This window comes from Panthera tigris, chromosome D2 (assembly GCF_018350195.1).
Source record: "Panthera tigris isolate Pti1 chromosome D2, P.tigris_Pti1_mat1.1, whole genome shotgun sequence".
Lineage (NCBI taxonomy): Eukaryota > Metazoa > Chordata > Mammalia > Carnivora > Felidae > Panthera > Panthera tigris.
The window spans coordinates 36,462,541-36,477,905 of NC_056670.1; the positions used below are offsets into that span (position 1 = coordinate 36,462,541).

Here is a 15,365-nt window from a genome sequence, read left to right on the forward strand (position 1 = left end):
AAAACGCAGGGAAGTCTGGTGGATTAGAGTACAAAGCCATTCTGAGGGACTCCTTTTCTAAGAAGGGTGGCCATGACATCAGAAATGATAGGATTTTCCCCGCTGACATACAGAAGCAGGGCACAGTGATCTGCAATGAGAAGGCGAAAAAGAGAAAGAACCCTTCCACCTGACCTTCCTATTAATCCATTTTTCATGGATTAGCAAGACAATGAACTGTAGGGAAGCTGGTGTGGGCATTCAAACCTAAAGCTGTTAACAAGACAAGTCTGGAGAGTAGATGGATTGTTCTCTAGGCTGACATTCTTAGGACAGACCAGAAAAAGCCCACTGCTGCTGCCGAGATGACACAACCACAAAACAGGGCTCTGAGCTCCCACCTCCCCGAGATAGACCCATGCATGGGTCATCGTTGTCATCATCGCCAAATGCATTTTGCATCATGCGTTAGGCAGGATCCCAAATACGCAAGGCTATTACCTAGAAGAATGCAAGATGTTGTTATAAACAAATAACATTGTTTATTATATTGGTAGCATTCACATTTCCTCATGGCATTTCATAATAATAATGATAATAATAGTAAGTAACTATTGAGTCCCATGTGGGTTTTACTCTTCAGTACAACCCTAGGGATTAGGGTCAATCTCATCTCACCTTCTTAGATAAAAGAGAACTAAGGTGTAAAGAAGCCAAGCAGAGCCACATTCGTAGGGATGACAGTACCTACTGCCTCCCATGATGCCTTTCACACAGCACATGACCATCCCTATCATGATGAGCCAATAAATATTCAGAGATTTAAAATTCCATCCTTGGTTCATATTCTGATGAGGGTTCTAGTTGCTTCGATGTGTCCCTAATTTTAATTATCAAAAATAATTAGGACCAGGGACTGTATCTTCCCAACATCCAGTTAGGGAAACCCATTCCTGGCAAATGTGGTTTGGGACAGAAGTGAACAGCATGGATTCTGTGGCCCGTCACTCACCAGGATGACTTTCTCTATCTCCTTGGGTGCGCACCAGTGAAACATGCCAGTAGAATCATACTTCTTCACGTTAGAGTCCATGTTGTCAATCTGATCATTGCCAGGAATTAACAAGGGGTCATGCCTGGGGAGAAAAGGACAAGAAAACCTAAGTGGAAAATGTAATAAATTATAAATGGAAAGTGCCCCCTGAGTTAGATCTCAGAGGAGTTGAAAGATGCACAGGAAGTGGCTGTCACTGAAGGCCATTCTTTTGCTTACAGAACCCATTCTTTGAAAGACAACTACCCCAACTGCCATCGCCACTTGGAAATGCAGGTGACCTTTATCAGCTAATAATTCTACCTTCCCCTCCTGTTCCTATTTCTCTAAAATGGCCTTCACGTCATTCTGTGGATTTAGCCTCCTTTTCATGGATATCCCTCCCTCCTATTCTCATTTTACCAGCTATCCAATCTCCCCAGTGACCGCACGCATGCACACACACACACACACGCACACGCACATGCACGCACTCACACCAAAGGGTTGTTATTAGCATTGGCAATGAAGAGGAAGGAATAGGAATAGAGCCTCATGCTGACTGACTGGCATGAGGATGGAAAGCCAATTACTTGCTCTTTCTGACTACAACTTCTGACGTGATGCTCTTCGCAGTAAAAGCTTTAACAGGCTGCACTTTAAATATTTTAGCAATTTGCCCAATCAGATTTTGCTCTCCCCGGCTGAAGCCCTTTAAAGATTCAGCAGCATGTCACTTCAGAGCAGATTGACTACCAAATGCCCACATCTGGAATACATGATTTCAATACTAAACAACACCCTCTCTCCTTGCCGTGACAACTGTATTTGCACTAACGGTCCAATGACGGTCTCCCCCACCCCCACTTCGCCTCCCTGCTGCAGCATTCCTTGGATGGGAGCTCACGCTCAGGTGCATCTTAATAAACTTGTCTTGAATTCGCTCTCTTGCCTTGTTTACTGGTGGAAAGGGAAGATGCTGCTCTAGAGACTTCCCCTCCAGTGGGTTGGCAGATCTTCGCCAACAACCTTAGGAATTATAATAAAATCAGGCAGGTCTAACAGGCTTACAGCATAAGAAATATACTCCTACAGCTTGGACTATGTCCATTGTCAGGTTCCATCTGTGATAGTGATTTCATATTCCCATTTGGGGGGAGGTCATTTGGGTTTCTACAACATTGACCGCATATAATTGGGACAACGTTCCAGGAATACCTAGCTCTCATTGCAGGGGAACTATCTTCCCTAAATAACACTGCCAATTTAAGACAGAAAATATAAATAGGTTCAAATTCCAAAAACTTACTATCAAGTGATTTTACCTTTTAAGTTATCTATTTCAAGCATCCAAGGGTAATCTTTATTGAGTTTTCAGTATTTCTCCCTCTGAAATTTCTCTGATGCTTCTCACTTATATATCCACTACACAGAGTGGGACAGGAATGGTCCACAGACCTAGAATTAATCTTTCAAGATATCTATTGTGATTCCCCTCCCTTCAATATTCCTTCCACCCTCACTCAAGATGGGAAAATTCTCGCTGCATTTATTTATTCCTGAGAATTTGCTTTTAGTCTATACCAAATGACAAATACCCTGTGAGGCAATCCTGCAAAGTTACCTTCAACAAACATGCTGGATTACTATAGGAACTGTCATATCTAATCTTCAAAGGGGAAAAACACTCCACCTTGGAATAGCGTCTCAGTAGCTGAGCTGTTGGGAGGTCTTAAGGTGTTGTAAACTACCAGGCCACCTTTCAAATACTGAACTCGGTCAAAACTGCTAAAATAAAATGGCAGTTTCTCTTAAGAACTGGTCACAGATCAGGGCAAGATCAACTTTTGATTTTTTTTATCCTTGAAGAATCTTCAATAGTTGTTGTAGATACCATCTGGGATAGGTAGGTGGATAGAAACCACCAAAGAGAAGAGATTTAAGAAAATGAACAGAATGAACTCTTCCCAGCCCTAGAAGAACATATTTTGCAAGAGGATCTTAATAAATTTACCTCAGAGAAATAGAGCCAGGTTCAAATTCTCTTGCCCAGTTTATTGGTTAGAGAGGAAGTATTATCTCAAGAAGGTCTGAGTACTGCCCCTAATGTATTCAGGATTTAAAAGACAGCCAGGACAATATTTACATAAAATCTGCAAGCAAGCAAATGATATAGCAAGCTGGCCAAAATTCCTTCTAGAAAATATGTGTCTTGGGTGGAAGAACAAACATTCGGGTTCCCTACCTTTTTGGGAAAGAATCATTCTTTGGTCACAAAGGCCTCCAACTTTCATCTTAGAAAAGTAAATAAACAAGGCTGATGATCAGTCGTCCCTCAATAAGAAGAAAAAAGACAGCCTTTTGTTTTCTTTTTATTTTTTCTTAACATTTATTCATTTTTGAGAGTGAGAGTGACAGAGCATGAGCGGGGGAGGGGCAGAGAGAGAGGGAGACACAGAATCCAAAGCAGGCTCCAGACTCTGAGCTGTCAGCACAGAGCCTGACACGGGGCTCGAACTCACGGGCTGTGAGATCATGACCTGAGCTGAAGTCGAACACTTAACCTACTGAGCCAACCAGGCGCCCCAAAAAGATAGTTTTTTAATGTCAAGCCTCATTAAACTGGGGCTAGGGTTTGGAGAAAGCAGGTATAATTTTTCAAAAAAAATCCTATTTATTCTTGAAATAGAGTTGATATACAATTTTATATTAGTTTCAGGTGCAGTTTGACACTAGGGATGTGAATCATGATTGTGAATCACTGGAATATCTAGAAGCATCAGAGAAGTCTCAGTGGTATGCCTTGTTGCAGTAGGTACTCCCTACACACCTCTCACCCTGGCCTGGATAACTTAAATGTATCATCCAAGATATTCCTCAAAAAGTTTTATCTGAAGAACATTAAAAATCTCCTCAAACAAAGATATTTTCTTTTCTGGCCAGCAGGGTACCTGGAATTCAAACTTTGATTTCTTAAATCGTCAAACAACCAATAAACATAAATTTTCTATTTTGATTCATGAATGGGAGATATCCTAATGATGAAGACACAGTCCCTAGTCAAAAGGAGGGTCATAATACAGCAAGAAAGAGAAAATGTCAATCAATAGTTGTGATACACTGTGATGAGTGTCATATCATGCAAGGTGGTATGATAATACCAAGAAAGAAACTGTTAATTGCCTGGTATTTGAGAAACATTAAGGAAGGCTTCCCAGAGAAGGTAACATTTTATCTGAGCCCTGAAAGGTGAGGAGCAATCTAAGCATATTTTAGTGTTGATCCACTAGCAGCCATTAGAACCTGCTCAGAGAACTGAGGCCCAAATGAGCCCACACATGGCACCCCCAACCACGGTTGAAGATGTTGGCTGTGGTATTGGCCCAACCTGAGGTATAGAAGACTCAGGCCAGGCACATTAGCTGTCTTTTTTTTTTTTAATTTTTAAAAAATGTTTTATTTATTCTTGAGAGAGAGAGACAGAGATGAGCAGGTGAGGGGCACAGTGAGAGAGGGACACAGAATCCGAAGCAGGCTCCAGGCTCCGAGCTGTCAGCCCAGAGCCCAACGTGGGGCTCGAACTCACAAGCTGTGAGATCATGACCTGAGCTGAAGCTGGATGCCCAACTGGCTGAGTCACCCAGGCGCCCCATACAGTAGCTGTCTTCTGATGTGCAACGGTAGTCATCGAATGGAAGATGGAATCCACTGATTGTGTACAACTGATTCAGAACAGGCGACGAACCATGTGTGGAATTTCAATAGAACAAAAATCAAGTTTCCAAACACAAAGAATGTTATAAAAAATGGAAGGTTTTAAAAAAAAAAATGACATGAGTTGTGTCCCAAGGCAGTGGATTTCTCATCACTTGAGACATTCCAGAAAAGCTGGGATATAGAGATTTCATTCAAAACATTGGGTGAACCTAGAAGACTCTCAAGGTTTGAAGCACTGTTCTCTCACTGAGGAAGACAAGGCTAGGATTCTGAAATACTTGGCCACTGCCGGACATCAAAAATCCAGAAGGCACTAAATAACTGAAGAAAGGTTGTTGTTGGAGCAAAGATGAGAGATAGGAAGAATTAAGACTGATCACTCTAGAGTTCCATGAAGGACCATAACTGTTTTTCCATCTGGGAGGAATATGATTCATTCCAGCAACACGAGCATCCATAACAACTTTGAGCCAGACAGGATAAATTTCTTTACCATGTCTGTTCCTGTAGTAACTTCAAGTGGCTTAGGTTGACTTGAACTCCTGAGAGGTCTCTGACATAGGTGAACAGTGAAGAGCCAGTTGGCTACAGGAACATGTGCTGCTAAACTGAGATTGATGGAGCTTATACAAACAAAAGAAAGTTCAAGCATTTGCCACTGAGCACAACAACCAACAGTGCCATGGTCAGAGGAGGCCCAGGAGAAGAACCTGGCAGTTTGTTGTACACAGAAAGGAAGACCACCAGAAACCTCTCTGAACAAAGCATCCCAGCATCACTGATTCACAAAATGATTAAGAGAACCCATTCAAATGTCCTCAGACAATTCCTCAATGACCACTTAGTTGGAATCAAGGGCAATACTAGATATTGTCTTTCCTATCTTAATTATTTTATACATTTGCCCAACTCACGAAGTAATCTCGACTCCCATAAAATGCACCATAATTGATTCAAGGCTCATTTGTCATTTACCACTGAGCCATGTACATGCGTTATTTTAGGATAACAGGAATGCCATGAGGTGAGGTCTATCTGCTGCAGAGTTGTTAAATGGGCATAATTTTGTCCCCCACAAGGTCTGTACACTGAGTTTACAAAGTCTGTAAACTCTCAGTACCTCAGGATGTCACTATATTGTACAATATGGCCTTTAAATAAGTAATTAAATTAAAGTGAGGTCATTAGGATGGGCCCTAGTTGAATATGGCTGCTTAATTTATAAGAAGAGGAGATTTAGACATGGACATGTGCAGAGGGAAGACATGTGACATGTGAAGATAGTGGTATAAGACAGACATCTAGAAACCAAGGAGAGAGCCCTGGAACAGAGTCTTCCTTCTCCTACTCAGAAGGAACCAACCCTACTGACACCTTGATCTTGCACTTTCAAAATCCAGAACTATGAGAAAATCAATTTCTGTTGCTTAAGACAACAATAGCAAATATCTTACTTAAGACCACAAGAATACATGGCAGAGCCTTAGGAAACTCATACAAGAGTCCACCTTGAAAAAGGGGCATGAAGTATCAGATATCAGTCCCTAGAAGGAACCCCAGCTGCCCTTCTTGTGCTTCAGTCTCACCTATTCACTTCATGGAGAAAAGCATCCTGCCACCAGTTTAGGAATACATGGAACTATACCAGAAATACACAATATCTTATTCAAAGAGTTTGGGCCATGTCCCTTCCCTCCTCAGCACCACCTCACCCCAACACACGTGTATAATTAGATCTAAGAGGGAACTTCTCTCTAGTCTTTAACTTGTATCCACATTTTTGGATCAATACCTATGACAACCCAGCTCAAAAGAAAAAGGAAGCCTGTGCACCAGCTAGTTAATGTATTTATCTGAACCAAGAGTCGTTCTCCAAAGGGTACATTTTGGGGGTGGATCACTGAGGGCGGGAAACCAATATTTCCTTAGTGATGATATGGCACAGTGGCTCCACATCTTGGCTTATCTACCACTTGTTACATTGTGCTTTGCCTCAATGTCTTCATCTGTAAAATGAGTGTTAATCACCATCATGACTTAATGGATTCCACTTGAGGACTCCATGAGTAAAGTCCTGTCATGCGCTTAGCATAGAACCTGACACAGAGCTTTCCTTTAAGAAGTGCTAACTACCATTATTATTATCATTCTTTATACTCTGCTAACAACCCACCCATTTCTTTGTAGCTCTTCTGAAAGGAGACAGTAAAGGTAGAGCACTTCAATAATACAAATGCAGAGTTACTACAATTATTTCTACTACTGTTGCTACTATGAGTGGCTAGCCACTGTGAGTTGAATTGTTACAAATGTTGCAGGGCTGAAATTTTTACCTACCTTTTATGATTTACTCATCAAGGTAACACTTGCATGTAATTTCTGCTGTGACTACACATTTGTGTGCCTGGGAAAGAGACTGGATAAGTAACATGGCTAACGTGGCTCAGCCAGAGAGAGGAGAGGCAAGGTTTGAACAGACAGGTCTTGACCGGAAGCCAATGCCACTTGGCCCCGTTCCACCCCCTCCCACTTACAGGAGGCAGCTGGATCTTGTTCCTTCTCCATTGCAGAGCCCTGAAGTACAGTGCCCTGAGCTGCAAAGACAGGCAGACCAGCATGGCGGGCATTCATGAAATGCACAGCTTGTGTGAATAATCAGTACGAAATTGCCCCAAGAGCCTTTGTCAGGACAACGTGCTAAGGAGAGCCTCAATAATCGATTAAGCCTGGGACAGCTTTTGCCTTGTCCCGGTATCTGAAGGCTCTGTGCAGGAATACCCTCATTTTTATAGCAACCAAGGAGCTCCAGTGAGTTAAATTTTTCATATCTATGCTTCTTGAATCTTAGCTCACACCTCCAAAGTCCACAGCTAGAAATTAAGTATGCCTGACTTCAAATAAAGAATAGAAGATCATTGTTTTGAGGGTTTGCAGAGCGAGGAATGCCACTTGCCATCAATTAATCTGAGGAAGTGAACTAAATGCCCTGCTACAGCAGAAACACAAAAAGCTTGCCTGGAAGACAAGTGCCTAAAGCAAAACCACAAATCCCTTTTCTAGCAAACCTGCTGTGAGGAAGCCGGTATTATATTTTAAAGAGCACAGTTCCCCTTCCAGGCAAATACAGCAAATCCCAGTTTTTCTGTGGCAGTGGGTTCAACACTGGCCTTCAGAAATGTACATTAAAGTATAAGTAAACAAACCAAAACACACACACACACACACACACACACACACAAAAGGAGGGGGGTGAAAAAGGAAAGTTACAACATGCTCTTTGTTCTTTTTTTTAAGTAGGTTCAAGCTGGAGCCCAGCTCAGAGCTTGAACTCAGGACCCTGATATCAAGAGTTAGATGCTTAACCAACTGAGCCACCCAGGTGCCCGGTAATATGGTTTCTGAATTGTACCCTTTACTTGCTTGAGCTTTGGGGCTTCATTTATCATCTCATAGAGGCTCTCTCGTCATTCCACGCATCCCATGTAGGCTGAGGCCCCACCCTGCAGTGGTCTCCCTGGGAGATCAGAGGCTGGATAAAACGTGAGAGAATTTTTCAGCCCTCTGCAGGCTTCTTGTCCCGGTGGCAAAAACTAATTCTGTGGGGTGGATCTATCAATGTCAAGTGCCATTGTGGATCTGTTGGGATATTTTTGAGGCCTCACAGTTTGTCTCATATGTTCCCCCTGAAGCTTCCCTCCTCCATAACCAGAGACAGTTGTTTTCCCTTCCTAGGAGTTCCTATAGAAGTGAGAGATGCTCCTTCAGAGATAATAATTTGCATTTTTGTCTCATCCATTAGATAAGGAGCTTCCTGAGGGCAAGGAACTCCTATTTTACTCTTTAGCAAATTTCCAGAACCCAGCAGAGGACACAGCAGATGCTTAATAAACAACCAACTAACAAGAGGAACTGATGAATGATCTCTAGTCTGACTCTAATTCCTTGACTCTTAAGCCAGTCAATGCAAACTCACCAGACCTTTTAGGGAGACCAGAAAATGTGCCCAGTGACAGTTTACTCACCTTTGATATCTTGAGACAGTTTGCTGTGGGAACAACCAAGGCTCTTGCACTGTTTTTCGCTTTTCAAGGACTATATTTGAAACAGGGCATCTTGATCTAAAGGGAGACTCTGAAAACGGGACTTTAACTGGCCCCGCTGTCTGGAGTGTTCCTGGATCCAGATGCTGTAGCTGATCAGCAGGGAGGACTCATGTTTGATCGCCAGTGGTGGTCAAGACAGGTGTTCTGAACGAAGCAACTATTCAGTGCTCCACTGTCAAGTCTGAACATTTCTGTAAGGAGAGCCCCTATGACATCAGGTTTCTTTCACTGTTCTGACTTACGGAGGCAGTGGTTCTCATACCAGCTGCATCAGCATCACCTGAGAGCTGGAGAGAAATGCAAATTCTCAAGCCCAGCCAGACCTACTGAATCAAGCTGTTTTACCAAGATGCTGTAGATGATTCTGATGCATGCCTAAGTTTGAGAACCATTGCTATAAAGTGTTGCCCAGATGGAGAAACTATATGGTTTGAGTCAGTCCTACCAGAGATAGCAACTGTTTGCAGCATACCGACTAAAAGGCTATGGTTCTATCCAGCAAGGCCAGGGACAGAGCAATGCAAGCAAAGTGTCTAGGTGCGGAATTTAAGGAGGCACTTCATATGGCTCACCCTAGTCCTGGACCTCTTATCTAAATGGATAATTACAGGACTGATGACAAAAACACATCCAGGTTGCCCACCCTGCCTCTCTGTGACTCTCTGGAACCTGAACTGTTGTGTCACTTGATGGGGTTCCCAACATGGATGCCACACTCATATTCTCTCTGTTGTTGACTTCCACTCCCATGAGCTAATCAGCGAATAAGCAAACAGAAAAAGGCAAATGAAATATTAGTTCTTGTGAAGTACGCTTAAAAGTCAGTTTTCTAGTCTCCTTTCTTTTCATTTTTTCTGCCACTCCACGAAAGAAACAAGGCAGTTAGTAACTAAGTCCTGTTCAAGAACGACAGGCCATGCAAGTGAGTGTCTGACTGTGCTGAAGAGTGTCTCAGGCAGACCTCCTCAAAAGGGCTCATAGCTGGGTGTTCAGCACCATAAATAATCTGCCTCATTCTGGGGTGTATTTCATTTCTGGGTGGATACTATTTCCTGCTATGTTGCAAGGACACTGACTTTTGGCTCCTACTTTGGCTCATTCTTCAACACTGCCCCCGCCCTCCTGTGTAATGAGCATCTCTCCTGAGACACAGCTGTCCCCAATTCCCCCCCACCCACCCAACCCCCATCCCCCACTAGATGGCCATCTCTGGAGCCACCTTGACAAAACCAGGCTCTTCAGGCCAGGCTCTAGCCACTCTGTCAAAACTAAAGTCCCTTTCAACTTCTCTGTATCTATCTACATACATTTTTTTCCCTGCCTAACAAGTAAACAGTCAAGAGCTACTGCCACCTGATACGTCATCTCTTGGTAGGCAGCCACCACTCTAAAAGCAAGAAGGAAATTACTGCCTTTGTGTCTGGGAGACAACCTGGGAGGACTGACAGATTCTTCCGTCCTAGAGGAGAGCGTGCACGATGCTCTCGAAACGAGAGGTTGGGATAATAACCCTCTGCTGCACATGCAACTTGTCCAGAGACCTGTGTCAAATCCACCCAAGCCCTGGTATGATAAGCCCCACTATTTCTTTCTTCTCCAGTCCTGTGAGGGCCTGTCACTTGCTATTTGTGCATTTAGAGGTGAATTTACTTGGCTAAGCTGTCCCTGCCTTCCTTCTTCATTCTGCCAGTTGCAAAGAACAGCAAGAGTGGCATTCTGTCCCCAACTTGGACTGGGCTCAGGAAATTTTGCCATTTGCTATTACGAGAACCTCTCAAGTTGGCAGTCCTCACCAAAGACCCTATAAAAGGTATGAGGTGAAAGAGAGAAATGGGCCTTAACAAGCAGATGAGTTTATTTCAGTTGATGATCAGTAAATGCCCAAGAAGATAATCTGTTTTCCTCAAATCATATTTCCCCTCCTATTCAGCAAACTGATCTCTAATATTTTCTAGGTCTCGGGACATGAACTCCCCTCACCTGTTCAATTCCTCTGTTTTCAGTATTGCCAGTGATCCTTGCTAGCCTGGCTGTGGGCCATCTCTTCGGTAAATTGTCTATCCAACACATCCTACATGAATCGTCATGGCTCATGGCCCCTCTATCTTACTCCTCCAAGTTTCCTAGGTCCTGGAGAAGCAGGTGTAACATCAACTGATGTCAGGAATGCTGTGTGTCCTTCTTGGGAAGAGTGGGGCCCACTTCTGCTCCACTATTCTATAGGAGACCCTGAGTGGTGTGGCACCCAAAGGACCTTGGCAGAGGCTGGGGCTGGCTGGGCCTTCCCTTCACACCTCTCTATTTCTGTAACGTGTGTCTTCACAAGGCTGCCCTGATGGAGAGTCCTAAACATCTCCTGACAATGTCACCAGTGATCCTCCCAAAACACCGCCTCCTCAAGAACTTGCAAAGGTTTCCCAATGCCTATGACAGACAAAGGCTTACATAAGTAGGTGCAAGAATACTCTCATACTTCCAGCTCCAGTTATGTCACCCCAGGGACCCCTTGCTCCAACCACACCACACCAAGCCTCTTACAATGGCCCGAGCATTCTCCTTATTTCCTCCATTGGACAGAACAGTGAAAGAGTTCATAATATGGGCTTAGAAGCTAAACCACCTGGGTTCAATCTTCCTAATTAGGTAAGACTCACCAGATTCACTAGACTTTACATCTCAGTTACTCAGCTTCTGCATCGGTAAAATGGGGGAAAGTATAATTCTTACTCATGGAGTTATAGTTAGGACTCAGTGTGCTCAAAGGCATAACACTCTGGGAATGGTGATCCCTGGCATCCAGTACAATGAACAAGGGTAGGTATTGGTATTACTAGAGAACTCTCCTCATCAGTCAGGGGTAGATTTAATAAACCTTCCTTCACAAACCAGCCTCAGCCTCCCAAACTAGGGGTAATGACATCTCTCTCTGTTCTCACGGCCTCTGCTAGTACATCTCCAAGCTCCTTCTACTCTATTTTGCCATACACGCTTGTCTGTCTCCTACATTAAACTGTGATCATTTTGAAGACAGAGACCTACTCTAACCCGTCTTACTTTTCACTCCTCAAAGACGTTCTAGGCCTTGAATACAGTAGACTTCGATAAACATTTGCTGGGTGAGAATTAATCTGAGGAAAGGAACAGAAACAGCTGAAATGCACAGCATTTTTGGGTACCATTTGAGAATATGGTGCGAGAGCCCAGACGTTTACTCTGTACTGCCTACCCAATGGAGAAATATTTCACAAAACAGAAATATTCACAAAACAGAAATATTCACAAAACAGAATTTGTGAATACAACTACGTGAAGGTGCCTGTGGAAAGAACTGAATATGATTGTAAGCTGGGCAGGGATTGAAGCAGTCCATGAATCTGCTTCAGTTGTAGTCAAAGTGGTGCCCAATGTCCTTTTTTTTCCCCCCTAGAGAGTCTTTCTAGAGAGCTTTCATTTGATGTTCTGTGGGGTCTGTGAGACCCCCAAATTAAGAACAATTGACTTAGTTATCTAGAGACAATATGCTTGCCCTCTACGGCCTTGCAATGGAAGGGAAACACAGCCCTCCTCCCAAGGCACAGACTCAGTAGCAGAGACAAGTGGACAATGAGTGCTTGTTGATTTTAAAGGGAAACTAGGAGAAACTCCTTAAATCACTCCATGTTAAGAGACCAACAAGGAACGGGAATAACAAGAATCTGGGAAACTCCATGGCCCGCTCCTCCTTCGGGGGATGGGAAGCCAAAGGTTATCTGTCATGACACAGGAATGCCTGGCTTGGAGCACAGACGGTTGCCATTTGGTTCAGTCTGGCTGCGAGAGTTGTTGTCTGTCACGGTGACTAAAAAACATAATGCATCAGGATCCAGACACACAAAACGAAGCTGTTCACCTAATGACTGTGCCGAGAGTTAAGTGACACTGAAAAACCAGGGTATGTCTGATACCAGAACAAAGGGGAGACAAAGACCATCAGTGCAGAGTCCCGGCAGCATTTCATGCTGGCGGATGGTTTGCAAGAAACCCTCGCGCAGAGTCTGTTTTATTTGCAGAAGCCACAGTGGTAAATTAAAGCCCATCCTAGCCCATTCTGGGCTCTCCGGTTTCTCTTGGAGCTGTTCCTATCACTGCCCATAGGCCACTAAAACCTTTCCACGTTCAGAATGATTGATTCCGCTCAAACAAGCAAGCCGCAAACTCATGTCGAAAAACTCACTTCAAATAAGTCATTAGCTTCCTTTATGGATTTTTCAGGTCATGAGGAATAGGACCTAGGAGCCCTATCTTCTGCAGAGGAGAAAGGGAGTATGTGAAGAGGTGGGGCGACCTGGAGAAGCCACGAGATGCTGCATGAGCCCCTCTCTCTTTTCAGTCAACAAGAGATGTATAACAGAAACAGGTCCTGGCAACCTCACTGTCAGGGCCAGGTATTCCAACCAAACGAAACTGCACATGCTGGAAGTGAAGGGAAAACGACGGCTCAGCACCCTGTCTTTGTCTCCAGAGCACTTGGGACACAGAAAGTCATGGCAAGGAAGGAGTGTCTGAGACTTTCTGACTCCTCGTGGGACAGGCTGTTTCAGCTGAGCCGCAAGTGAGACCGCGGTGGGCAGGTGGGAACAGAAGTAGCTGTGGCCGTTGCGGTAGCCCAAAGGCACCAATACCAGAAACCCAAGTTCCGTAGCTTGGCAAGCTTCGGCTCACCGCCTGACCCACGTTTAGCAATTCTGATGTACCACGGAGCAGACAGCTCCAGCCCGGGATGACTGCTCCCTCAGTCCCTCTCCAACAGGCAATGAAAGCAAGACCCACTTTGAAAATTCTCCCCCATCATGCAAACTGACATAGGCATGCTTTTCAAAAACCCACAGCCAATCTGTTGATCATTACTTATTTACAAAGGCCTTCGGGCAGAAAGTCCTGTAAAAACCATACTTGATACGGTATACACTAGCTTTTTCTGCTTGTGGAAAAAAAGTCCCCCCAAGGCTACCTCAAACCATCACTTTCTATTGCACATAAAATGTAGCGTGTAACACTAAAGTATTTAATATATATGGTATAATATATCTACAGGAAAGGCATTTGTGTAGAAGTATGTTACCCTGGATTTGGTAATTTGATGTTTTGCTGAAGGCTACGACTTAAAAAAGCTTCCACCTCGTACAGAAGACCTGTCATCTTGGTACCCAAGAGCCAACAGAATAAAGAAGTACCCTTAAGCAGCAAAACTTTGACACAGCTTTGAAGCATATGAAAACAGTATAACGCCTCAGAATTATTATTACTCAAGATCAAAGAAATGAGCCATACTTTACATAGCAAACAGGGACAGGGAATTTGGCTCCAAAGGTTTCAGATTTTTCAGACTTCTCTTTATTTATTTATTTGCTTCTCTAAATTTAGGCAAAAGAAAGCGCCTGGGCTTTTCTCTACTTTAAATGGATAAAACTATTAGCATTAGATAAGGCGATTACCTAAAGGTGAGTAAATAGGAAATGAATGGTAGCATGACAACTGGCACCGTAAAAATGAGAAGCTTGGCAGTTGGTGCATTTCATTGCTCCTCATAAAGTGTAAACAAGCATGTAAATCAGCAACACCCCAGCAAGATTGAGCGAATGGGCAGGCAGAGGACTGGTAAGGAAACATTTAACAGGAAGAGATGATCATAACGGAAAAGGACATGGGGCCAGGGGCTTCCTCCATGGGAACCTGTGCCCTGGACCGCATGGAGGACTGCCCCGTCTGTGTCCCAGAAGGGTGGCGGTGGAAGGCCAGGAAGATGCGAGTGAATGGAGGGAGGGAAAAGTAGGGGGAAGTGGCCATAATTGTATTTCAGTAATCAAAGGGAGGGGAGCAGCCAATGGCAATGAAAAGAAGAAAGAAACATCAAGATGGCAGGTATTTCCAAGGCAGTTATTATTCAGGGGTCACTCTTGTTTCATCACTGGGGTGCTGGAGAGTTAGGATGTTGGAGGAAATAAGCACAGGATTGGCAGATGAGTCGAAGACAATCTGGGGAAATGAAAGATGAAGAGGCCCGGAAGAGAAACCTGCAGAAGTCTGTCGAAATCTGGTTTCATTTGCCATTTCTGAGAGGAAGCCATAGTCAAGACAGAAAGAAGGATGGGAAGGAAGGAAGGGGGGAAGAGGGAGGAAAGAGAGGAAGTGAGGAAGGAAGGAAGGAAGGAAGGAAGGAAGGAAGGAAGGGAGGAAGGGAGGGAGGAAGGAAGGAAGGAAGGAAGACAGAAAGAGTACACACACGCCGTATTTCATAATTAATACTGCTTTTAGCCTGAGCAGAACTGGATTACTTTTGAACTTTGCTTTGGCAAGTCCACAGATTATTAGACTTTTTTATCAGTCAAAATCAATTAACAGAAATTTGATTTCAATCGACAGGATAAAAGGAAGGTAATCTTCAGGTTCATTTTTGATTGTGATGATACATCTCACATATGGCCTTAAGTACAGAAAACAGTCCTCGGAGGGACTCCAGCAGAAAGAGACTTGCCGGAGGCAAACTAACCACA

The 15,365-nt window shown here is 43.8% G+C and overlaps 1 protein-coding gene across 7 annotated transcripts in view; it reads right to left on the bottom strand.

The window, feature by feature from the left end:
* The window catches only part of KCNMA1 (potassium calcium-activated channel subfamily M alpha 1), a 726,630-nt gene that overhangs the window by 75,817 nt on the left and 635,448 nt on the right, over nucleotides 1–15,365 (bottom strand). For all 7 annotated transcript variants that reach the window (XM_042961232.1, XM_042961231.1, XM_042961233.1 and 4 more), the window contains one exon: nucleotides 992–1,115. In XM_042961232.1, the coding sequence (XP_042817166.1) occupies nucleotides 992–1,115 (124 nt within the window). The remainder of the gene's footprint in view (nucleotides 1–991; nucleotides 1,116–15,365) is intronic.